Source organism: Molothrus ater, chromosome 1 (assembly GCF_012460135.2).
Source record: "Molothrus ater isolate BHLD 08-10-18 breed brown headed cowbird chromosome 1, BPBGC_Mater_1.1, whole genome shotgun sequence".
NCBI classification, from domain to species: Eukaryota; Metazoa; Chordata; class Aves; order Passeriformes; family Icteridae; genus Molothrus; species Molothrus ater.
In genome coordinates this window covers 30,942,193-30,966,994 of record NC_050478.2, presented here as the reverse complement: position 1 = coordinate 30,966,994, position 24,802 = coordinate 30,942,193, and the positions used below count along the sequence as shown (strand labels likewise).

The 24,802-nt window shown below is 35.5% G+C and overlaps 1 protein-coding gene across 11 annotated transcripts in view; it reads right to left on the bottom strand.

Moving 5' to 3' along the window:
* HDAC9 (histone deacetylase 9) overlaps nucleotides 1-24,802 on the bottom strand; it is a 456,338-nt gene that overhangs the window by 51,581 nt on the left and 379,955 nt on the right. For all 11 annotated transcript variants that reach the window (XM_036399060.2, XM_036399107.2, XM_036399099.2 and 8 more), the window contains one exon: nucleotides 8,819-8,937. In XM_036399060.2, coding sequence (XP_036254953.1) covers nucleotides 8,819-8,937 — 119 coding nt within the window. The remainder of the gene's footprint in view (nucleotides 1-8,818; nucleotides 8,938-24,802) is intronic.

Below are 24,802 nucleotides of genomic sequence, written 5' to 3'. Positions count from 1 at the left end.
AGACATAAATCACGCTCCTCTACTAAAGACTACAAATTCCCAAAGACAAGACTAATTCCCAATGCAACCATGCTATAAAAGATCAGACACTTTGTTATGCAGAAATCCACATTTGGAGATGTCTTTCAACAATGTTCTCTCAGGATCCAATCCTGTAAAAGGCACAGGCAAGTTGCTGAACACTGTGTCAGGCTCCATTGCTTTCAAAATGGCCCTAAAAACTTATATTTAATTTGCCCTATTTAAATTGTAATCTGATGTGATTAATACTGCCTAAATGAAAAAAATACTTTGTTCTTTCCTTTCTTCTACTAAATTACAGACTCTTTGTTTCAATAAGGAAAAAGATTTCGTAAGTTTAATTTCAAAACTGAGAGAAGATACGACCAATTACACCTTTTTTGCATCCCTCACAAAAGTTATTGTCATTAGCCAATGTTGCTACTGTAGCATGAAAGAAAAAACATCAAGAGGTAGGTGGAGAGATAAGGGAAGATGACCAAAAAGGAAAAATAATTCTTAATGGTTCTGTAGATTGTCTTTTTTTCCCATTGTAATCTATCCTCTGCCCTGTCCCCAGCAACTGCCCTAAATCAAGGAATAAAAGGAATGGATGGATACCTGATGCATTCTGCAGATGGATTGACACTGCATAGCTGAACATGCTGTACAGGTGGTTTTTCACTTGTACCAATTAGTTAACTAGCCAGCAGACAGATCTTCTCTTTGAGATGCAGGAATGGGAATGGAAATGGAAATCTCTCCTGGCTCATTTGCAAAAAGAAAGGTCAAGTAAAAGTGAAAAAGCAGGTGAAATCAATATTTATTTACTTACATTTCTAATTTCATTCTCTTTCTGCTTAGGTAAGTCCTTTCTGAAGATAAACCAGTTAGCCAGACAGTATGGAAAACACTGGGCAATAACAAAATCAGTACTAAGACTTCTGAATCCTTCAGATGAGTTTTATTGTCCAGTTAGACATGCGTGCCCCAAAGTCTGAAGACGAGGATTTCCCTAGTCTCAGTAAATGAGGTGAATTACTCAGTTTTCTAATGGCTCAAGCCAATAGACCAAGCCATTGACATATGCTTACTTGCCAGTATGTGAAAGCAAGTTCTTTAACCAAATCTCAGAATTTTTCTGAATTTTTTGAAGTACTAATCCCTTCTTTAAATTAAATTTTAAAAAAAGGACTTTTCCTCTTATATCTTTACATTTGCCTTTTTATGCTGTGTCCTAGAGGGGATACTAATTTTATACAGTGAACTCCAATCTCTCTTCCACAGGAGCCAACAGACTAGTCTTCATCAGAGAACAGGATTTGTGAAATTTTCCACATTTCATACTTATACATGTAAGTGTGGTGTACAAGCCATTAATGTATCAGATCCTGGCATCACTGACAAATAAATCACCGATATCTGTATTGCAAGAGCAAATCTAAGGAGTAAATAAACATAAAATTTAGGAGGCTGGGCAATCCAATAGCCATGTCCAAACCATAGGATATGATAGAGCAATGACTGCTGTGGGCTACAAGGAAAAAGGAACCAAAATGCTTTACTTCTTGTAGTGAATCCTATAAAACAGGAAAAATAGAAAATAATCATATCTAAGGCTTGGTAACCAATTAATTTGTCATTTATTTTGATGTCTTTTGGATCATAGCAAACTACCATTTATTCAAGAAATCACCCTAGAGAAAACCCAAACTTTGCTTTCAGAAGTGAGCAAGTGGAAGCAAAGTCTTGATGCTACATTTTCTTGCTGCCAGGCACTGGGTATCATGTAGTTTCCAAGAGACAAAATGGACAGAAAGAAAATACCTGATACCAATGAGGACACTCCTCAGTGAGGAACTATCAATGATCATTGCTCCAACCCATCTCCAATGCTGTTAGCTCTGAGTCAAAAGCTGAAGGATCTATCCTGCTGGATAATCATGCTATAACCTCAAGTACCAGAAAGGTAACCAAACTATGTAAAAAAAAAAAAAATCTCTGAACTCAAGAGAATTCAGAAAAGAAGGCAGCTGTGGCAACTGAAGTAATTTAACTGCTTATTGCTACCATAAATTATCCTATGCAATCTCTTCCTTTCTCTGCTGCCTCTGGCACACATTGGTCCTTCCATGATTTGATTCAGCTTCAGTCTCTTCACTTTTTTGACTTTGCTTTCTGATGGGCTGATGAGTTAATGTTCCATGTGTTTACAGAGAGATTGACAAGAAGCTGACCTGGTTCAAGGTAACAATGGACAAGTCAGAAGGGGAAGTGGTGTGCAACCACTCTTTTGTACAGCAAGGAGCTGCTCAGAGCAGCTATGCCAGCTATGAAACTGCAGTCAGAGGCAGTCAGTGCCAGACTTACCAAGATCACAGCTTCTCATAGCTGAGTCAAAAAGACGTTCTTACTTGTGAAGAGATTAGATATGGTGTTATAAAAGCCTGCAATGCTATTTTTAGAAAATCAAACTGTATTAAAAGATCTACCAAGCTACTACTGTTCTCTTTAGTCACTTGGCAATTTGCAGAAGCTCTTTTTTCCTGCTTTTCTTTAATGTATACCTATTACATTAGCCCCAGTAGTCTCAGTTAGCACTCTTTATTGGAGTCAAAAGTCATAGAAGACTTTCAGACAATCACAAGAAAGTCAAGTTCCTACCCAAAGATATTCTACCCAAAAAACTCACAGCCAGTCCAAGGCTATTCAAGTCCAGTAGAGAGTAACAGTATTATCTGGGGACTCCTTTAGAAACTAAGTACTTCCAGGAAACAAACAAACAAACAAACAAACCCCCAAAACAATGAACATATATAGCCTTTTAAGTACTTGAAATACTCAGAATAGTCACATAGAAAGTTTTAGAAATACTGAAGCTGGCACATGGGAAACTATCCCTGAAACATATCTGAAGTACCAGGCTTTGACCCTGAGGAGTTCTGCGTTTGAATTCAGTGATATGTAGTTCTAGCATTAGCCTTTGATCTATTTCTAACCCACATGCTATGCACAAAACCCAGTGGGAAACTGAGAATTCCAAGATACAGTAGGACAGTTGTGAAGGCTCAAGAAAAAGATGAGTCATGGAACATAAACTCCTGCATGAAGCCTTTGGTGAAGCCTTCTGAGTGTGCTATGGCATACCTAATTGCAAGGATGCCAGCTATTTATAAGTCTCCTTTAAAGCCTTCCAGTGACAGCTGGTACACCATGCTAGATCATTTGTTTCAGCAATGTCATCTCTTCATTACAACTCTGCCCATTGCTTCTGAATTTGCTTATGCCAAGATGCTAGGTGTTTTATCTTTTTATAGCATTTCATGTTACATTCAGAGATCTTTTTATCAAAACTCATTACTCCCAGTGGGAATTGGAACTGAAATGTGAAGGCCAAAGCAACAGGAAATCAACAGGCCCCCAAGTTCAACCTGGTTGCTCTTGTGTCCTGCAAAGTATCAGTTCCAGCCATAAGAGATTCCTCACAGAAGAGCTGTTGGCAATGTGTAAGTCAGCAGTCTTTCTTACACATTAATATCTACCACTTATGCTGACATATCTTTTGGAAATAACCAGGGCTCATGAGAAGGGAAACTGCTAGTAACTTCAGCACTTTTTTCATTGGTCCCACTTGAATGGAGTGTATTACAACATAATGCAGGTTTTGATAGGTTAAGGGAGTTATTGCAATTTTCTCAAATAAAAACATTAAAAGTTGCAAATCAGCTTAGATAGAATCAATTATATTCTAGGCACTGGATCAACTTTTCATTACAAATTTGGCATAACAGAAGAAAAATATTCCAGCAGACAAAATATCATTTACTCTTTAAATGCCCACAGTGGATCCTTTCCTACTGCTAATTGCTGATTCTATTTTGCACTCTGGTGTCAAATAGCATCTTTGGAATAGGAGAGTAAAACAACAGGAAAACTCTAGTAAATCATCACAGCCCTTAACAAATGAAGTGCTTCAGGAAGTTAAGTACCTTGAAAAAGGTCTTAATTCTTGCTTGACACTTCTCTATTTACTTTATTCTTTTTATGGAATGGTCACAATTTAATGAGCAATTATGTAGAATATTTACTTGAACAGTAAAGTGATCTCAGTGGCTTTAGTGCAAGAATTATTCTAAGGACTGTTCTATAAAATAAAGTACTTCACCTCAGGATAATGTTACATGGACATCTTCAGCCAGCAGAGCTAAATTTCTTACAAGATCTAACAACTTGCAAATTTATGATAGGATCTGACAGATCTTCTTCAGACTTATTCACTACACAAAATTCAAATTGTGTGATAATACTATATGTTTTAGCATAAAATGTAAAAATTAGCTGTAAAATAAAGCACAAAATGTATCAGTTCTATCTTCAGTAGTTCTATCTAAGGATCATCAGGATAATAGGGAAGAGTATATTCCTACTCTTTAAGCATATCCTTACTATTCTAAATATAAAGTTCCTTTATTCCCTTCTTCTACCATTATTTTTCTTATATTTTATTGTCAATACAACTTCTATTACTCCAGTAAAAAAGTGAATTTGATAAAAATATATTTTGATAATACATGTTGTATGGTGCTGATATTTTGTGTTATCTTATTGAAAAAAAGATTCTAATAATAAAAAGAAACCATTGGACAAATCAGGAACGGAGATGTTTTTCTCTCACCTGATTATATTTTACAATAAAATCAAAGGACTTTTACAGTCTCTGATCTAAACAAAGAGGTCCCAAACACTTCAATAGTTACTCTGCATAAATCTGTGTATGAGAGTTCCAGTTGCTACACCCACCTTCACCTTACATCTTGGGGAACCACTTAGCCAAGCAACAGGGACAGAGCCATGCGAGTACTGAAGATGGACACTGCAAAAGACATTCCTCTATTTCAGCTAATGAGTTTAAACTTGAGTCATTACAGAAGGGGCACAGAAAGCAAAATCTAAGATAAGTTGCCTGAATATTCCTGACAGAACATACCAGGTATTAGAGAAGCTCCTGAGCAAGAGTTGGCACCTTTAACTGGTGCAAGACCCTGGGCCAAGAGGACTACCAGGGCAGTTTAACATGATCTTTGCCTCACTTTCTTCTCTTCGCTTTTTGATTTTAAACTTGATGCTGTTCCCATAGCATAATGCCACAGGCAAGGCAGTGTCTGTGAGTAAAGATAATATTTTTAGCAGACAGAAATTTTTATTTGGAAAAACAAGGTCCTTTTCTGACACAAACCCTTTTGAGGGAGGAAGACCTTCTTCAGGGCAAAGCGATTGTGAATGCAAAAGCGTACCTGTTTCTAATTATGCTAGGTGGCCTTTCATCAGTGTTGTCAATAAAGCTTGCCTTTCCTTACTAAGATATTAGGAATGTAGCTTGTACCAAAGGACTGAGAACTTCCCAGCAGCAACAAGTTCTGCCATATGCCACCAGTCACATCAAATCTTTGAAGCCCTTTTTGTTCTTAAAATAATATAAAATCCATCAAAAAGTTTATGCACATGGGTTGAGTATATATTTCAAGATGTGTATGTGTATGTAGGTGTATTATACAAGCACCTTTTGAAATCATAGCACTTCATTAAGAGAGAGGATTGGCACAAAGAGCTAACATAAAGAAAAATGTGCCTGTGAAATCCTCAAAGTTGTGGTCGAAACAAATGTTTTACTTAATATTCATTCTCAATTCTACATTGCATCAAACAAATCTGTTTCACAGACAGGTAAAATATTAGTAAATATTGCTTAGTTTAGTGAAAACTAATCAACAGATAAAGAGGAATTGCAAAGACACTTTGTAAAAATAGGGAAAGTGATCTGAAAAGTGCAATAAGATAGGAAAGATTCAAACTTCCTTTCCAATCTTTTTTTAAACCAGATCTCTTTTTTTTTAATGGACCATTAGTGATTTCATTACTTAATACAACTAGAGATAAATTAGGAAGTGAGATATCACCAAGCTCTGCTATCATCACTGATCTCAGCTGGCCAGATTCCACTCTACAGCCTTCTAGAGGAGTTGTGATAAATTCTGTGATAAATTCACTGTGATAAATTCTGACATGCACAACAGACTCACAGATTTAAAATCAGCTGCAAATATATACATATATGATTATTTTGTTGCTGATATGTTTCTTTACTAATTAGAAATGGAAAGTCCTCAGTAAATAAGATTGTATGATAATATAGAAAAAAATTAAAATTCCGGGTTAAAGCAGATTACGGTTTGCATTTCTCAAACTGTGCAGATTCATTACCAGATCATTTTTGTTGAATGTAATTGTCTGCTACATGGTTACTCCAAGGCTGAAATTAGTTCAATCTACTATCTTCATCCAATGATTTTTACTTTATAACTTGGGACAATTGATTAGTTAATAAATTTTAATTTTTTCTCTTAGATTGTACTCTGATGGAAAGACATAAAAAAATTCATTACCAAGTATCTAGTGGCTTCTAAATGCTCTTTAAGAGCAAGGTTAGTTGCTAAGAATCTATCTTCTCTCCTTTGATCTCAATCTCTCTCTAATTTGTAAAGCTTGTATTAAAACATAGAAATCAGAAAATTGAATGTATTAAGTGCACACAAAGTGGTAAAGATTTATAAAGTAAGAATATTTACAGGTTCAGCTTTACTTGTTAATGCACAATTTCTAATTATTACAAACCAATTATATTAAAACTTTGCACAAGTATCCATTTTAATGTTCAATATGAAAGTTTCTCTTTGGACTTTTTTTTTAATAGAATGTTCATTTTCCTACATACCACATATAGTATGTTATGTTCTAAAATAGAATGGTGGAATGTGGAGAATTTTGTTTTGGGGAAATAATAAATTCCTTTGGCTCTGTAAAAAGGGCTTTATTCATCCCTCAGGTGCATGATCATTATCTGAGTCTATCTAGGCTTTTCTTTTAATTTAAACAAGAGCCACCTACACTGTTTTTTGGGGGGTTTTTGTCTGTAAGCAAAAAATCACCTTTTTTTGCTTACAGACACATATGCAGAAGTAGTGTGCAGCTTCTTATATTAGAAAATGTATTAAGGTTACTTAAAAAAAGTTATGAAAGATTACTTAAAAAAATATATGAAGAGTTAATTAATTCATGAATGAAAATTAACACTAATTTTAATGTCAGACAGCTTTTCTTTGATGCAATTTCTAGTTAGATTGTTGGAGTTGCTATGCCAGAATACAGAATATTATATATGCCAAAGCATCTTGTATCCTTAAGGGACACATAGAATACCTTCTCAGCAGCTAAATACAGATAGTCATACAATGGTTCTCAACAAAATATCTAATTTAGTATCAGCTGAAAGTTCACCTCCTTGCCACACAAGATCATGGGATGGTGCCTCTGACCAGAAACCACTCATGGAAAAAAACAGTGAGTAAATTGCTCACCTCTTCCTGCAAAATGTTTTATTGAAAATCAAAATACACAGGGAAATTATACTCAAACATGCATACTGCCTGCTATGTTTCTTTCCTCTCCACTGCAACTCCTGCATTAAGCTGAAGAGCTATGCTAAAACTCAACATGTCTAACTTGTAGCCAGAGGGATATTCCATTTCCAGCCCATTTGTGCATTAGCACCTGTGTAAGCATCTTTGGGTGGACCCCTGCACTGCTCTCTGCATTCTCCCTTGTCACAGCACACCCCTATGACCACTCACACTGTTCCTCCATCATTTTCATTGGTATTTAGGGAAGCCTGTTTAGCATGCAGTGAAAATTGTAATAAAAAATATGCATATCTACATCTACCCTGAACCTCCTGAGGTATACAACAGCTTTGGTCTATTGATCTGTAACAAAAGGCAGAGGTTAGAAGGACAAAATCCTCTGAACTGGAGTCCATTTCTGCAGTGTTTTAAACACCATTAAGTCTCATTGGCTTCTCCAGACTTTCCCAAGGCATTTGCCATTAGCAGCAGAAGTCCATATTTAATAGCTGTTGAAGTGATATTATAGACTGAATATACTGAATAAAAGTAGATATACTGAAGAAAATTATTCACAGCATTGCATTAGGAAACCATTTTGTGTTGCCCCATGTAAAGCAATTGATATAAAGCAATATTACAATGCAAATTCTGTACAGAGAGTTACTACATCAGCCAGCCTTGCTTAACATCCCAGAATCAGTTTGGCCACAATGTCTGGTAAGATCTAGGGATTTTGGAGTGTTACAAATGAGATGTGTCAGGCAGACCTGTCTTTCAGAAAGTATTAAATCTCTGCCATAAGCACACATTTTGAAAGATTGAAATGGACATCCAAATATTGAGAGCCAGCAGAGTAGTCTTTTAGAAAAATTTGGCCTTCATAAACACTGATGTAATTCAGAATTAATGCCACGGAGCTGAAAAGATTACAATAACAAAAGAGCAATATGAGATTGGATTTAGGCATCCAAAGTCTAAAATCTCCAATATATATTTAAAGAGAAGTAACTTACTCCAGCATTTGGAAATTGGGGCCTATTGAAAAGCATGAAACATCTAAAATGTTATTTGAATGCCAGAAAAGTTTTACTTTAGAAAATCAAGACAAAAATGCCAAGAGGAACATAAGGGAGTGAGCCAGGAACTCTAATATGTTTGTTTCCACCTTGTCCATGATCTGGGCAAGCAGTGCAGCTCTCCAGGCATCCCTAGGTATTAACTGCTGGACAGTCCCTGCCCTCAGTGACACAGCTGTCATCTCACAAAACAGAAACACAGATGTGAACTGGACTTATATAATAAGGTTCCTAACTAGAAAAAATACAAACTCAGAAACATGTGCCAATGGCAATACCTACATTTAGCTGTGACTTTGTACCCGCCCAGCGGAGGGTCGTGGCCTTCCACAGCATCGAATCCTGCTGACACCAGGACAATTTCTGGATCAAACTCATTGGCAGCTGGCATGATCACAGTCCTGTAGAATACAAAGAACCCAATGTGATAAAATTAAAAGAACCTCCATGTTCATTATATAAATTCTCACAACCAGAAAAAAACACAACACAAGATATTTTATTTTCATTAAACGAATCTCCATGGTAGCTGTTCAAGTCCAAGGCTTCAATGATTTTCTTTCTATAATCACTCTTTTTTCTTTTGTATGACTGAGAAAAAAAGGCAGGTACATGTGAAAGCCTCTAATATTACTTACACATCTGTGTCTGTTTTATTCTGCTGCCTATAAAAAGCTGCCTCTTCCAGGGAAGTGACTAATGGTTTACAAAGAGCTCTCAAAGCCTGACTGGATACCCGGACTGCTCCAGTTAGTGTGAACTTGGTGTAAATTTGAACTATAAATTTCTTTTGGGAAAATGTTTGCTTTCCAAACTTTTTTTTTTTTACTCCTTAACATTTTTAAATGTTTGTCGAGGTGGGGGGTGACTCTAGCAAAGGAAAAACATGAAATTCCCTTAATCAAATCCAGACTATGTTGTCAAGCCTTTCCAAGGTCAAGCATAACAGGAATGTGACAACCACGAACTAGTGACAGCAACCCCTGCTGGTGTCAGGAAGACAATTCAGCCCTTTACAGTCACAAAGATTCCACTTTTTTAACCCCTTCCTTGACAAACCTGTGTGTGGATATTTTACCACTTTGATTTTGTCCTTCTCCAACCTCAAAGCCTGAAAGCTCGATTGAAGGAGAAGATAAGCCCCTTTGCTCTGCACTTGCAGATGTGTTCTTTCAGGCTGATTCCAAAGGCAAGGGGTGAGGATGCCTTCTGCACTGGTTTGACGAACGCTGAGGCTGTAATGGCTGTGCTAAATCAAGGGGATACAGCTAACATTAAAAGGCAAATACATATATAAATGTTCTATCCCAGAAAAATTAACTCTAGAAAAATCTTCACATTCTGACCAGTGCACACCAATCCCAATTGGTCTACACTGGTCAGAATGTGAAGATTAATTTTGTGCATGTGTAATGCTATTTGTTTAAGTTCAATATTTATTGTTTATTTGATAAACCACTTAGTCCAAAGAAATCATATTTTTGTGGAAAGGTTTAGGTTTTCTGTGAGAAAAAAGAAAGACATAAATGATATCAACAATTCTCTAGGTTGTTCTTTAGTTTAGTTTTTGATCTATGCATTATAAACTTTATTTTGTTTTCTTTGCCTCAAAGGTAATTTTAATATTAGGAAAATGTTCATTTTACTTGTTAATCATAAAAAAAAGATAATTCAGATGAAGCAAAAAGTCTTTGTCAGAGCATGCAGCATTTCAATGAATACAGTTTTACATTAAAAAAAGGATAGAGGCCACTTAAAAATATTTTGGTGATTTTGCTGAAATTGCACCAAAAATATTTACAGGCAAAGTGATATAAGTTGTGAAATATTCCTTTTTATACAAGTCATTAGTAGGCCTCTGCTGAAATATGGATTCCAGTATTGAGCATTGGACTTCAAGAAGGATCTAGACCAACTGGAGAGATCAAAACCAAAGAAAAAACTTTTAAAAAAACACAACTTAAGTGGATAAATAATAATTATTTGATTTGCATAACATGGGAGCAAACATGATAAAAGTGCACAAATACGTAAGTGCGTTGCAAGAGGAAAGAAACAACCTGTTATGTACTCTGTGGACAGGACCTGAAGCAGCTGCAGCAGGAAACCTGTACTTCAGACACTGGAACAAGCTTTTAAATACTAAGAATAAATAATAATATAAATAAAATGTTTAAGAAAATTGGAGACTTTGCATCGCTTGGACTTTTTTATAACAGCTGAAACAAATATCCACCGAGGTTGCTACAGGTTTGAGCTGACATGGCCTGGAGGCAAGCAGTCAATCCCTCCTCCTTTAGGCTTTTTTTCCTATTGTTCCACGATGTAGAACACTGACACACAAAGTACATATTATGAATACTTACATTAGACACTACAGTGTCTGAGTTTTTGCAGGCTAATCTCCACAAAGCTAGGGAACAATATCAGGAATAAAGGTCTCCTATGCAACCACGTCTTATCTTATGTACATACCTTCTGATACTCTCATAATAACAAATTCATTGTCTGAAGCAACACATACTTCCCAAACTTCCCCACGTCTGCAACACATGTGGCATGGATCCTGATCACTGATGAGGACTGTGGCTGATAGACAATCTTCATCTGTCCCCATAGCACCCTACATCTTATAGACTGAAAGAAGGAGGGATCTTATGAAGAACCCTCCCTATCTGCAGCCACTTGAGCTTTTGCCCTCCTCCTCTCCATTCATTTTTCCTCAAATTCAAGTCAGGCTCTGCTTTTTATTTCTTCATGTCAAACAAAGTGGCAGCACCACAGAGTACAGCACAGACTAAACTCAGCAGTCAGACAATGGAGTATGTTCAGTGCAGAGAAGCCCTGCAAGCTCAAGTTGCTGACCAGTAACAAGCCTCACCAGTCTAACACACAAAGAAATTTTTGGGAGTCTTATAATTTGGAAACATTGGGAAAATCTACCACACTTCTACCACATTTCAAGACCTTGCTCTTAAGCATAAAGATGTCAGCACATTTTTTAATAACAATGGGGCAAAACAATGCATTTGACCCTTAATCTCATTCATAGAAGCAGCAAAAATTGCTTAGACACAGTTTATTCAAGTTTTTTGTCAAATAAATATGTCTGACATTAAAACTGCCAGCCATACTGGGTAGCAATAGGAAAATTATTAAATACTGAAAGCAAGGTCTTTTGACACAAAGAACCAGGAATAGCTATTAACACCATCTTTAATAGTCTTGAACAGGAAATAGTAGCACATTCATAAATCTCTACAGAAATGATATATAGGAATCTCAGCTCTAGAAATGAGAAGGCTATAATGCTAATAACTGGAGGTGGAATTTAGAATTCAGTGTTCTGTTACTTCTTTCACTATTAGCTGAATTCACTTTATCAAAATAACAGCTAAGAAATTTTTTTCTGAAAGAAAGAATTTTTTCTTTTAAAAATGTACATAGTGTCTGTTACATTTCGCCAGAAAAGTAACATCCTACTTTTGCTGTATTATTGTCTCACAAACTAAGACATAACTTTGCTACTGCTACTTTGCACACAATGTACCCAGAAGAGCTAACCTGTATGCCCTGTGTGGATTATTTCTTTTTCATCCTCCATAGTATTGAGGGAAGTGGAATTTCAGAGATCATCCATCTTATAATGTTCATAATTTAATACAGAAGAACCTCTAAGGACTTTTCATTTTGAAAATATCATGGAAAACTAAAAAACAAAAAATATAATCTCTTTACTGGGATAGCAAGCTTGACTCCTCTCTTAAACATCTCAGAGTGTCCCTGGTTCTTGTTACAGAAGTCAAGGCTACTATTTGGTCCTTCAAAAAGATGATGGCCACAAGTCTCACAATATAGACCTTTGGTTCCTAAATCTCTAATCCAGTCTTCTACATTAATCTACAGACACTTAGGTGGTTACTCTTTTGAATAAATTCTATGATATATCCACTCAGAAAAGAGCAACATAACATCTGGAAAACAGAGTTTTGGTTTGCAGTTTATGTAGGTAGGACATCTGTAATGTTTGTCTAGCCTTGGCAGTAACTCCTTTGTGGCAAGAAACACACACGAAAATTCTTTCACAAAAATGACAGATACTTTCTTATCTTATGAAGTTCTATTAGGAATGATATACACACACATTTTAAAATATAGTCTTCTTTTCACCAGGACATACATAAAACATTGTCACCTCTCAGGCTTTAGCACCTTCATATGAGCGAGTACCTGTCTAGGAAAATCACAGAATCATAGAACCATAGAATAGCTTGGGTTGGAAGGAACTTCTAAAGATCATCTAGCCCACCCCCTCCTGCCATGGGCAGGGGAAACAAATGTTTTGAGGTTGGTAGTTGTAAAGAAAGCAACATGAAAACAACATGAAGATCACTTCTCCCTTGTAAACAATCTTTTCCTACCTCAGGATGGTTGGACAGGGAGTGACAGTTCCTGATCCCCTTCACTATCTCTTGGGAGCAGAAAATCATTGGACTCTGTATCTTTTCTATCTCTTCTACATTCTGAAGGGGACAGCAAGGAGTAAAAAGGAGGAATCATCCACTGACTACCTCCGCAGGAGCTCCTATTACCGTCTCAGCTGCCTAAGAAGAGAACCCTCTGAATCTGATCATAAGAGAAAATATGTTGGGGTGTATTTTTTTAAAGCAGGCAAATAGTATTGGTCATACACTAATATATATTCATGTTAACCTCCCCAGATTCCTCAGACCAGCCCTATGCTCAGAAGTTAGGCTGCAGCTGGCAGGATTTGTTACGGTGCAAAGGGTCAAAATTCTACTCACCAGAAATCTTTGCAAGGGTGCACCAGCAGCCTGCATTCAGACCCTGCTAGGAACACTGATTATCTTATGCCCAGCAGGAGTAAGAAATATGATTTGGCTTCTGGCCATGGGTCAGCAGACAGGTACAGACTGGGGACTGGCAGGCCATCACTTCCTTTTGAAGCCAGTCAGGCTCCAGAGCTTATCAGCAAACTGAAGTTAATGCTAGGATCCTTCTCTGACAAAACAAGCAGCTTTTGTCAGAAGAGAAATAGATTTTATTCTTCCACTATGACTCACACTCTCCTCCACTTCCTTCTCCAAAGAAAATAAAACACATAAAAGTGATATTTATTTTCTGTGATCTGAATTATATAGAAGCATAAATATTTGGTATACCATATTCACCTAATGATGACAGCAGAGTTACAGGGGCATCTTGCCTGGCTGACTGTTTCTTTTCTCATTCATTTTCATTAATAAACATGTCAAAACCTGAAAGCTTGAGCAGCTGCATCCCAGAAGTTATTTATCTAAACCTTGAAGTTAGAGTGAAACTGTTTCTTCCAGATCAACGCAATGCAGATTCTTCTTTCAGTCTGATGGTACTGGGAACAGAGCATGTATCTCGGAAGCTGAAAAGATTTCTTTTTGTCTGACTAAGGAGATTTCCCCAAAGAATTAATATGTTCCATTTGGGTATGCTGCTGTCTGCAGAGAAGCCAAGGGATGGCTTCCAGTTGGGTGTAGTTCTAGAGAAAACATCAGGCATGTGATCCTCCCCTCCCCACCAATCTGAACATCAGATGCAAGACATTAAAGCGATTCTACCAAGGGACTCTGTTTCTTTTATTCTTCTATTCTATTTTTGTACATTCAAAGCACATGGCTAGGATGCTACCAAACATTTGTTCTCCCAGAAGAGATTGCAGCAAAGTACCCAAAGCAGAAATGACTCTCTAAGCACCACAACACAGAGCTGGAAATCTCCAAAGAAAGCTAAACTTATGCAAATAGCTACATTTCTTTTGTCGTGTTGTTAATTTAAAAAGGAAATGAGCAGGAATACCAGTCCAGGACAATAATTTATGAAACAGAAAAATAATCCATGCTGTTCTAAACTGCAGATTGGAATAGCTTAGTAACATAAGTTATTTGACTTTCCCTAAAATCCTCCAGTGTTTTTATTCAGTGATCTCAAAGTACTTTGAGAAGTACTCCTCTAAAGAGGCATTTCTTTACCCACTTCACAGATGAATCAGCTAAAACTAAAAGCTGGTAAATGCCTGGAATAAATTACCCAGTTGTCTCTTGAAAAACCTTGAGAGAAAATGCAGAAGACTCTAAAGTCTGTAACTTCAACAAGTAGGGAAAAAACCCAATAAATGCACTATTATTTGTTCAGTTATACCAGACTTGTATTTTGCAAGAATATAGATATATACAATGCACTAGTGCTACTATAGCTACTATAGCCACCAAATGGAGACCCAGTCTGTTATTTGAAAGAATGTAGGTCTGCCTAAAGTTTCTCAGTTTCACATCATGCAAATAAAATAGTGTACCAAACAATCACTATGTTGTTCTACCTTAAAATTACACAAGGTAAAGTAAGTTGTTAACTGTTCCCTGATAGAAACAGATCAGAGAGCATTTAAAGGTATATGGAAAAGTATATAAAAGTATATAAAAGTATATATAGGGGCATACCTATATGCCCCTATAGGTATATGGAACTTACAGTATCTATTATTTTTATGTGTTGTTTGCACATGTTTTAATGTAACACAGTATCAAGTAATGTCTGTTCTCATAGAAAGCTACATAGAATTTCTGTACAACTCACACATAATACTTTTTTCTGCATCAATTGAGTTTATAATAGTGTCTCCCACTAAAATTTTGGTTTAATTTCATAACATTCCTTTGTGCCAGTTCTGTTGTCAGCCCAAGTTCATCAAGGCCAAACCTGAGAACATTCCCTCAAAGCTCCTTGATAACTTTCATCTGACCATCAACTTTGTCCTGGATTTATCCTCCAAGGCATACCAAAATTCTTCCAACTTTTTCTGCATTAGTTTCTAAAGCATATATTTTAGAGAAGTTTTATCTTTTCAGCCTTTATTTTAATATGTTTTCTTTTATTCTTCTAGCTTTACTTTTTAAGTATTTTTAATAATTGTATTTCTTCCCTATTTCTTTTTTTAAGAACAGTCAATATTCCTGTCCTTACTTTTATTTTATAGTTACCTTACATGCTTTCTGGAGATAAAAAATATATATTTTTTTTTTCTCCAAGGGGCAAAAGGTACCACATCAATACAAAGTCCTCAGTACTGCAAATCATGTTCATGTCACTGGGATTTGCATATGGTTTTGAATTTAATCACATGCCAAAATGTTTAAAAGGTCAAGGTCTTCCATGGATGTACACATTTAAAGATAATTTATAAACTTAGAAATTTTAAATGTTATAATTGCAGGAGTATCTGAGTGCCACTGAATGAAAAGTTTTAGAAGCACTGTTTGTTTTCTTTCTTGCTTGCTTTCTTGCTTTCTTGCATTTTTTTATGGCTTTTAAAGACATTTTCAGAGCCTAAGGCTGTTATCTGTGGGTTCCTTTTTAAATGAATAATTATTTTGGCGTCCTTCATGTAACTTTCCTGAATTCTTGCAGCTGGAACTGCAAGACCTTATGCAGTCAAAAAGTATATGAAATATTGTCTAAAATATCTGCTCATCCATATATTTTTATTACTTAGAAAGGTGGTTTCAATGTAATTATAAAGACTCTTCCACATTTGATCTACAATATGCCTCAGTCAGAGTCTCTGAACTAGTATAAAAAGGAACAAAATAAGGAAAAGTTAACAGACAGAAAAAAACTATAGAAGTATTACTTTGCATTTTCCAGAATGCACTTAAAATTTAATAGCACAGTCAAGTAAAATTATCCAAATTCTTGAAACACGGGCAAAAGCATACATATATGTACTGTGCACACTCATGTCCATATCCAAAATGGAGTAAAATTCAAAGTCAAGTGGTAATAGGTAAAGGGATTGGCTAAAGATCATGGTAAGCAAGCTTGTTCAAAAATCATGGGCCTGAGCATGTCTCAAATGAGTATAGCTTTAAAGAAAAGGTTACATTAAAAGGCAAATTTGCAAGTATCAAAGGAAAGTTTACAAATATAAAACCTTCTATGGAAATATAGGCCAAGATAATACCAACAACAGCAGGACACAGAACACTTTCACCCTGAAAAACAGAGTTCAGAAAATCTGAATTTTCTATTAAATATTCCTGTCTTCTCAGACTCTTGCGGAAGCACTTACATGATGCAAAAAAAAAATTTTTTTTTTACCTTTTATTTACTTCTCAGATCTCAAATAAAACTAGTTGGTAACATGCCATTCTTGTGAACAATTTATTTACTAAATTCCAGTTGTTAGCTAAAGGACTGCTGTGTCTTCCAGGAGCTGTACAACTGAAGATGATATACGAGAGAGAGGAAGTAGAGGTTTAATTTGCAAGATAGAGTTTAAAGTAAAACACAAAATAACCAAAAATAGCATCTCCAACACTGAGAAAGCAAAATGCTATAAATATGGAATCCCACCATTTAAAGCCAATTAGTTCTCTATCAAAGTCATTCTAACTTGCATGGGAAATGGCACTGACACATGCATACACATTGCCAAATTTTACCACTAAATATTGTTTAGGACATCATTTAGCTTTCATGGTGTAACATGTTTCTACCAGAAAAACAGTTCAATGCTCATTACTCTGTTTTATGGAAGAAAAAGAAAGTAAATATTTAGAAGCTTTTCTGCCATAAATATAATAACCACATTTAGGGGTACCTCTTCTGTTTTAAAATTTGTATAATTGTTTAGAAAACATATTACATTCTTATCAAGGCTGAAAATACTACAGTATTTTCTGTAACAAAATAACTATCAGTTTTGCCTTTTTACTAAGTAATTTGTCTCAGCAGTATTTTATCATAAAAGACTTGGCCTAAAATGTTAACATAATAAACTAATAATACTACTAAAACAGTTCACTGCTGCCAGTAATCTTAATAAGATTGCTCATAAGAAAGGGCTGTAGTATCAGAAATACTTAAATACAGAGGTAAAAACTTGCCTCGATGTGTCACATTTACAGAATTCACAAAATAAATGACAGCATGACATAACCTCCAAGGAATTTCTTACATCTACAGATAAGCACATTATTTTGAGAATATTCTACATTTCAGTATATTTTAGGGTACTTGAAATTTTTAAAATTACTTAGCTGTCTAAGAATTGTACAAGAGAAAGGAAAGCCTAGCACCTATTTTTCTGACATTCCACATGAACGGTAAAATTGGGGAAAAGAAGGAAATGGTGCTGTTTAGGATAAATCAAAAAACGAGGGCTCTAGAGTATGTTTGTCTCTAGGTCCAAAATCTATACTCCTTGTTGGGGGTATCGCATACGCTTCAATGCACAGCAGGAATGAAGAACATATGCTACCTAAAATTTACTTTTATTGATTATACAACAGTTTAGTTTGCATTGTCAACAATCTGCTTATGTCACCACAAATGATCATTACTTGACAAGTGTAAAGTAGTTTTCAGTTCTTGCAAAAGTGAGATGTGGAAGAAAGGGAGGAAAAGGAAGGTAAATCTGATTTTAAAATGCCCAGACAGAAGAATTGGAGTGGTTGTGTTTTTCATGAGAGCAATAGATTGAGTGGATAAAAAGACACAGAGATCCCTCGGAAAAACACTTTCACCAAGAAATTTTCCTGATTTCTGAAAAGTGCATTTTGCCCAGAAGGGGATTTTTTTTTCCTTTTAAATGAAAAGAAAAAACCTCATTTTCTAGAAATCAAATTATTTATCAAGGTCATAGCCATTTGGAAAATCATAATTTTCCACATGCTGTATTCATCAACATGGTTATGAATAAAAAGTACAAGAAGTCTTAATTTTTTTTCTCAGAGGTCTCTACATATTTTCTCTTACAGATGCTTTCTTGTTCTGTCTTATATTTTCTTCCATATACTCATAACTACTTTTAATGGTATTTTCTCTCTGGTTTTCTGGTTTATCATTAAACAGGAAATTCACAATTTTCTGGATAGCAGCTGCCACTTTTGTCTGTATTGTCACTTTGCCTTTCAAGTAATATTATTCAGAAAACTGCTCATATGACTAGTATTTTTCTGATGTTCTGAAGGCAAGATGCAGACATATGTTATTTTCTCCTGTTTTTTGCTGAAGAAAAACATACACTGGTAGACAAGGAACAAATCAGCATTTTCTTACACCCAAACCAAATTAACCAACAAGAAGTGCCCTTGATATTAATTGATACTACAGGCAGGATATTGATGCTACAGGCAGCAACAGCAGTCACCATTTCTGTATAAGTAAACACAGGTATGTTTGTCTGCTTCATGCTTGACAGAACCCTGTCATTGGAGCTGTGGCCACTTTGGACCAATCCATTAGTCAAACTCATTTGGACCAACTCAATACATCTAGCATGTATTTAAACAGACCAGCTGGCCTTCTTTCTGATAGCCAAGAATACAGTTTCCATCATATAATAAGGCCTATTACAAAAGTAAAAACCTAGTACAAAAACTTCAAGTCTTCTCACTTTACCTAAATTGAATGCCACTTAATGGAACCCATTCTGATATAATTTTATTGAGGATTTAGAAGAAACATTGTCAGATAATGTAAGGCAACCCAGAAAAGCACATTTCAATCCCTGCCCTTTCCTCCTCCCTCTTCCCTCCCACTCTCCCAGAAATTCTCTGAGAGAAAGAGAGGAGATGTTTGTGGGACCAGGGGGAACACTCTCACTAATGCATTAATCCCAAGGTACCACATGGTGTTAGAAACTACAACTTTTTCTGGTGCAGTTTCAGCTACTGTTTGGTTAGAAATGTGATCTGGTGTTGGCTCTGTGTAGCTTGGAGGAATCCTGTCTCTTTTATATGACTCTATCCCTGGTCTTCTTTTACACTCATTTTACTCAACAAAATAGAGGAAATCTGATAGACTTCTATGACAGAGAAAATTGGATGTCAGCACTTAGAGATCAACTGAATTGAACGTGACTGGAAGGACTCAATACACAAATAGAAGTACCAGACTTGTTCAGGGAGAATCATCAGGTAGGCTGTTTTAAAATGAGAAACACTCTCCTGCAAAAGGGATACATTTATAACTTAAAGACTGAAGCCAAAGAAAGGGTTGGAGAGAACTAAGGCTTAGGGAAATATGAAACCAAATATGACATGTTGAGAACAGGAATTTTTTTCTGGTTTCAGTAGTATGAAAAAAAAGTTTTATACATAAAATTCAAAGGGAAGCATTTTCATCTAGAAAGAACTTTATATATTAAGGAATCAATGTCACAAATAAGAATTTTAATAAAATACAAAAATAGTAAAAGAATCTGCATTAAAAAAAATCTGAAACAAAACCTAAGATGATCAGAAGATACTGTATCAGCTCAAGTAATAATAGTACAAAAGGATATATATTCCATTCATGGGCACAATGAGGAAAAAAGGATATGGAAAAAAAGAAACAATAAAATCTCTAAAAAAGAACTGCACACAACACCACAGAGTTCAGGAATAACATGATTCCTGCATAAATGTTTCACTGTTTCTTTAGTTAGGGTTTTTTTGCTGTTTTTTTGTTTTGTTTTGTTTTGTTGGGGTTTTTTTGCAAGGAAGGAATAGTGAACAGCAAAGCGCTTAGAATCTCAGACTGAAAAACAAAATATGAAATTGCAGGTATACTGCAACGTGATTTAATATTTTCCTTAGGCTTCCATTGACTTTATGGAACCAACATTTCTCCTAGCAGACTTTATTTGACATCTGCAAAAGAATTGCAGAGTCTTGTGGTCCTAGATCCATCATAACACTTTTAGTGGTGTATACAGAAGAAACCTTTTATCTGTGCCAGGCATTTTACAGCAGAAAGGCAATCCCACTCAACCCAAGAGAGTCATATTGACACACTGCTATTCCATTTGCCAATACACTCGCACCAACTCTTCATGTTGTCAGGACCTCTGAAGAAGGACTGAGAAAAAAATCAAGGTGAAGTTTGGGATTTAACTGAAAAGCATCTAAAAATTACATTTTGACATTTCTGAATTTGCCTTTCCCCCAGTGAACTTATGTCCCTGTACTTCTCTTGAAAAACTGAAGTGCTCACACCTCCTTAAATAATTTTTGGATCCTCTTTGGAGTGATAAATTGGATAGTCTCCTCAACAGCATGAAACAAAAACTACTTTTTCTACCATATGCTACAGCAATAAAAAAGAAAGCTGTTTCTCATTATTGGCTGGTCCATCCTCATATAGTCAGTTGTCTTGGAAACTGAGATTGATTCTTACTTCAAGAAAATGTAAGAATGAACTGAATCACATAGTTCCTTCTTTCAATGTCTATCTCAATTTACAGTGTTGGAACTAGCAACAAAAACATCCCTAAGCATGATTTCCAGTTCTAGATTTATTTTTGTTGCACTTCTCTCTCAGAGTGAAAATCAAAACAGTGTAATAACTTAGACTGGAAACTTCAATAAAATAATTGTGAAGTTTCAGAAAACATTGAAATAAATGCAAGTAAAATGTACATTCAAATCGACCTCACTTAAAAATAAAATAAGATCGTTCTTCCAGGTTTGATATCTAGATGACACTATATATAGGTATCATGTAATTCAAATTCTTCACTCTGTCCAGAAACTGGACCTCTTACTGAGGTCAACATATATTTAATAAAACATTAATTTTCCAAGTATTTTAGAAACCCTGTCAGGACTTCATAATCATTTCTCTCATAGGGATCTGACTTTAGCCAGCTTTAGTGAATTTACTGCAATTAAGTTACCACTACTTTAGGAAATACTTTTGTCATTTCTATACTTGAAATTGTCAACAGAATTGTAAACTGTTTAAGGGACTAGTTCAGAGCAGCACTTTTCATGCTGCTACCTTTGGATTACCAACAGTCTCCAAAACACTGAACAATAACTTTTGGCAGTGAGTTCTTCAATTTCAGTTGCCAATCTAGATTTAAATATTTGGAATTTTACACCAGCTGAGAAATTTGGCATACTATTCTCATCCACTCCTCATTAAAATAACCTTTCCAACACGAAATTGCCAAACATGTCAAAAGGAGATGTGCAATTACAGTGAATAGGAGGAAGTTTTTATCATTGCTAATACATGGGAGGTGATCCAGTGGATTTTTAAGTTGTGACCCCCTCAAGAAAGGTTAGAAGATTCTTGGCACCTAAGCGAAAATAATTTGTCAGCCTTTCAGCATGAACAGCTAAGGAAAAAATTACTTATTAAAATCTGTACTTTTTGTACTGTGTTGCTGTAAGATAGTTCAGTCTTTGGAAGAAAAAACAGAATCCTAAATTAGTATCATGTCAAGCAAATGTACAGAATGGCTGTTTATATAATCACTCAAGCTGCATTTCTTTTCAACATTTTTTGACTGTCTTGAATTCATAAGATCAATCAAATAATATCTAAAGTCTAATTTTTGTTTTCTCACTTATTGAATACTTCAGGTATTTTTCCTATTTTTTTAATCCAGCTCTGCACATCTCATGGATACTATTAGTCAAGTACTTTTTCAATGAGTCCCCTCTAACATCAAATAAATAATTTGTATTTTTTATATTATTTACCCAAGTTAGATTCAAAAAGATACAAAAGTGGCAAAAATATAATTTTAAATTTCATGTCATAGCTGTTAAATTGTTAACAATGTCTTTATTTTATTTTATATCTTGAAATCTAAAAAATCTGAGCTTTTAATTGGAAATTTTTAAAATTAATTCCAACCTCAAACATCAGTTGGTGCTCTGACACTGGGAATACTGGCAACCAGCCAGTCCAAGTGAAAACCCAGTCAGGAAGGAAATAGTTATCTTTGAAGAGACTTGTTTGTGGAATGAGAACTGGTAAATCTTACTTGTTACAATAAAAAGTAAGCCAGCTTTCCCATCACCTCGTTGAAGTGCTTTTTCCACCAAGAAAAGCAAAGATAGAGATGAGAAGTATCAAAGATAAAAGAATGCTTAAAAATAAGCTCATCCTGCTGATACATTCATCTCCCTCTGGCTGTACTCCATTCTCTTTAAATTCCATTGAATCACCAAAGAACCCTAGTCAGATCATGAAAAAAAAAAAAGCTGTGACTAAACCAACAAATTCAAATTAGAAGTACTCTAACTTGTAATCGAACATCTCCTTTTAGCAGGATTGCTAACTATTGATTAATACAGGTCAAGAATGTTTAAAAAAGCTACTGCAATTCTAGAATATTAAGCATTTCTGTAATTCATGCAGATATTGTACAGCTAAAAAGCATTTAGAATTGAAAACCACTGTTACTTCAGCAGCTACAGAGTACACCTGCAACTTCTAATTTGGCTCTGTTTCTAATTGCAAATAAATCAAAATCCTGATAAGAAATTTCTTCAGACTTCTGCTCCCTTGAAAAGCTCCTACATTCTCTTTCCATAAGTTAAAAAATTAAATTAGATTTTTTTTTAAATTCATAATCCTAAATAATTGTAAATAATGACTTACTATTGAGGGAATGAAGATTATTAGATCATTTGAATTTGTGGAAAAAAATAGTGTTCCAGCTTTGGCTTTTGTTTAACTTGTTTTACATGCATTATTGTTATCAATTCATGTTATATATGCATACTTAGTATAGATTAAATTGTAGATGCTTTCCAGCTTTAAAAGGAAATATATATTGGCAAAGAATAGACCTCAAGGAATTTGAAGTTTAGTTCAAATAAACATGTAAATTTTTAAATGTTTATTTCAATCTAGTGTATGCAATGTCACCAATACTATCAGAATATCCTGTTATAGAATCTCTGTTTCTAATGCCAGGATGGCAAGATTCACAAAGTTCTGCCTTAACATATTTAAAACCATGTTAAAATTTGTTTTTTTCTTTTTATTCCAGAGTTGGACTGAGGCTATAAGTTTCTTTCAGTGTTTCATCCAGAGGAGTTCCACCAAGTCTCGTGTAAATCATTGTAGTCTTGTCTCTCTCACTTCATTGGCTTTTTGGATTCCATCTGTTTTCTCTCACCTTTTCTTCTACTCTGCTTCATCTACATTCTCTTTCTACTCTGGTTTCTCTCATCTGCTTGCTCATTACTGTTAGTCCAGCCCTCTATTATCCCCTTTACTTCCCAGTTATCTCAAAGAGGAGAGAATGTATGAGACCCAAGAGATTCATTCTGAGAGATGATGACCACTTTAACTTCTTTTTTTGATCTGCAAGCTTTAATTGCTTTCCTTTTAACGTAGTTTTAAGACTGTCCTGGATGTCTTCACTGACCTAAGCATGTTACTCCTCTGAATGTTGTCAAAGGTACATTGTGATGTTATTCCTGGAAGCATAAATTTCTACAGCACCTATTTGTGCTTTTCACAGAAAACTGTAACTCCCTAGTGTTAGCACAATGTTACCTACTTTACTAATGTCTGAAGAGAAACTCCAAATATTTTATTTTTGCATCTTAATTCGTCTGTTGAAGAATACTCATGAAAAAACTTAGACACGCATTTAAAACCTCGTAGAATCATGAGTCAAATATATACATTATTCCATCACTGAAAATGGCTTAACATGGAGGCTTAATACCCTACAGCTGTCTTTCTGACAACATGAATGACACAACTCCCCGTTCGAAACAGAAATCTAGCCACTGCTGATCAGAGAAAATCATTAATCCTTAAACTGAATTCAGTCAGAAACTTCCAGCTTGAAGCTATTTGTTTTCCTTATTAATAAAGAAAAACTCCTCACAAATGTCCATAACAGTACGGCAAGTTACTGATCTTCCAGAAGTGAACTTATGGTCTCACTTCCTTGGCCTTCCTAATTTCTCCCATTTGTCTATTTTACCTTGCCATCTCTGTGGTCCATCTGAAGATGCAATGCCAAAGGTACTTAGGCAAGACCATCACCTCAGCATCAGGTCCATCATTTAAAGGGTGCATTCAGCATAATTCACATAATTACTCATACGTTTCTATGTCTCAGACTTGGGAACAGTGGCTGGACACTTAACTGAACTACCAACCCCAGTGAAGTCCCCTATGCTATGTCCTTTTCCCTTGGGACAGTTTCCACTTACAGTAAAAGTAATGTCTTCCAGTTAAACATTCCTGAAGCAGGAAAATCCCATTTATCTTACCACCTCTGCCCTTGTGCCAGCAGAGAACTGCATCAGTCAAAGCTTTCATTCCTCAAACTCTGCTTTTCTTCTCACACCATCCAAGGAACTGTTTTCAAGCACCCCCACCTTCCCCAAGCAGAGACAAACAGTAAAACGTTCTTGCTCATCCCAGTGTGAGTGGAAAAGAAAACTCCCCACAATCTCCCTCAGC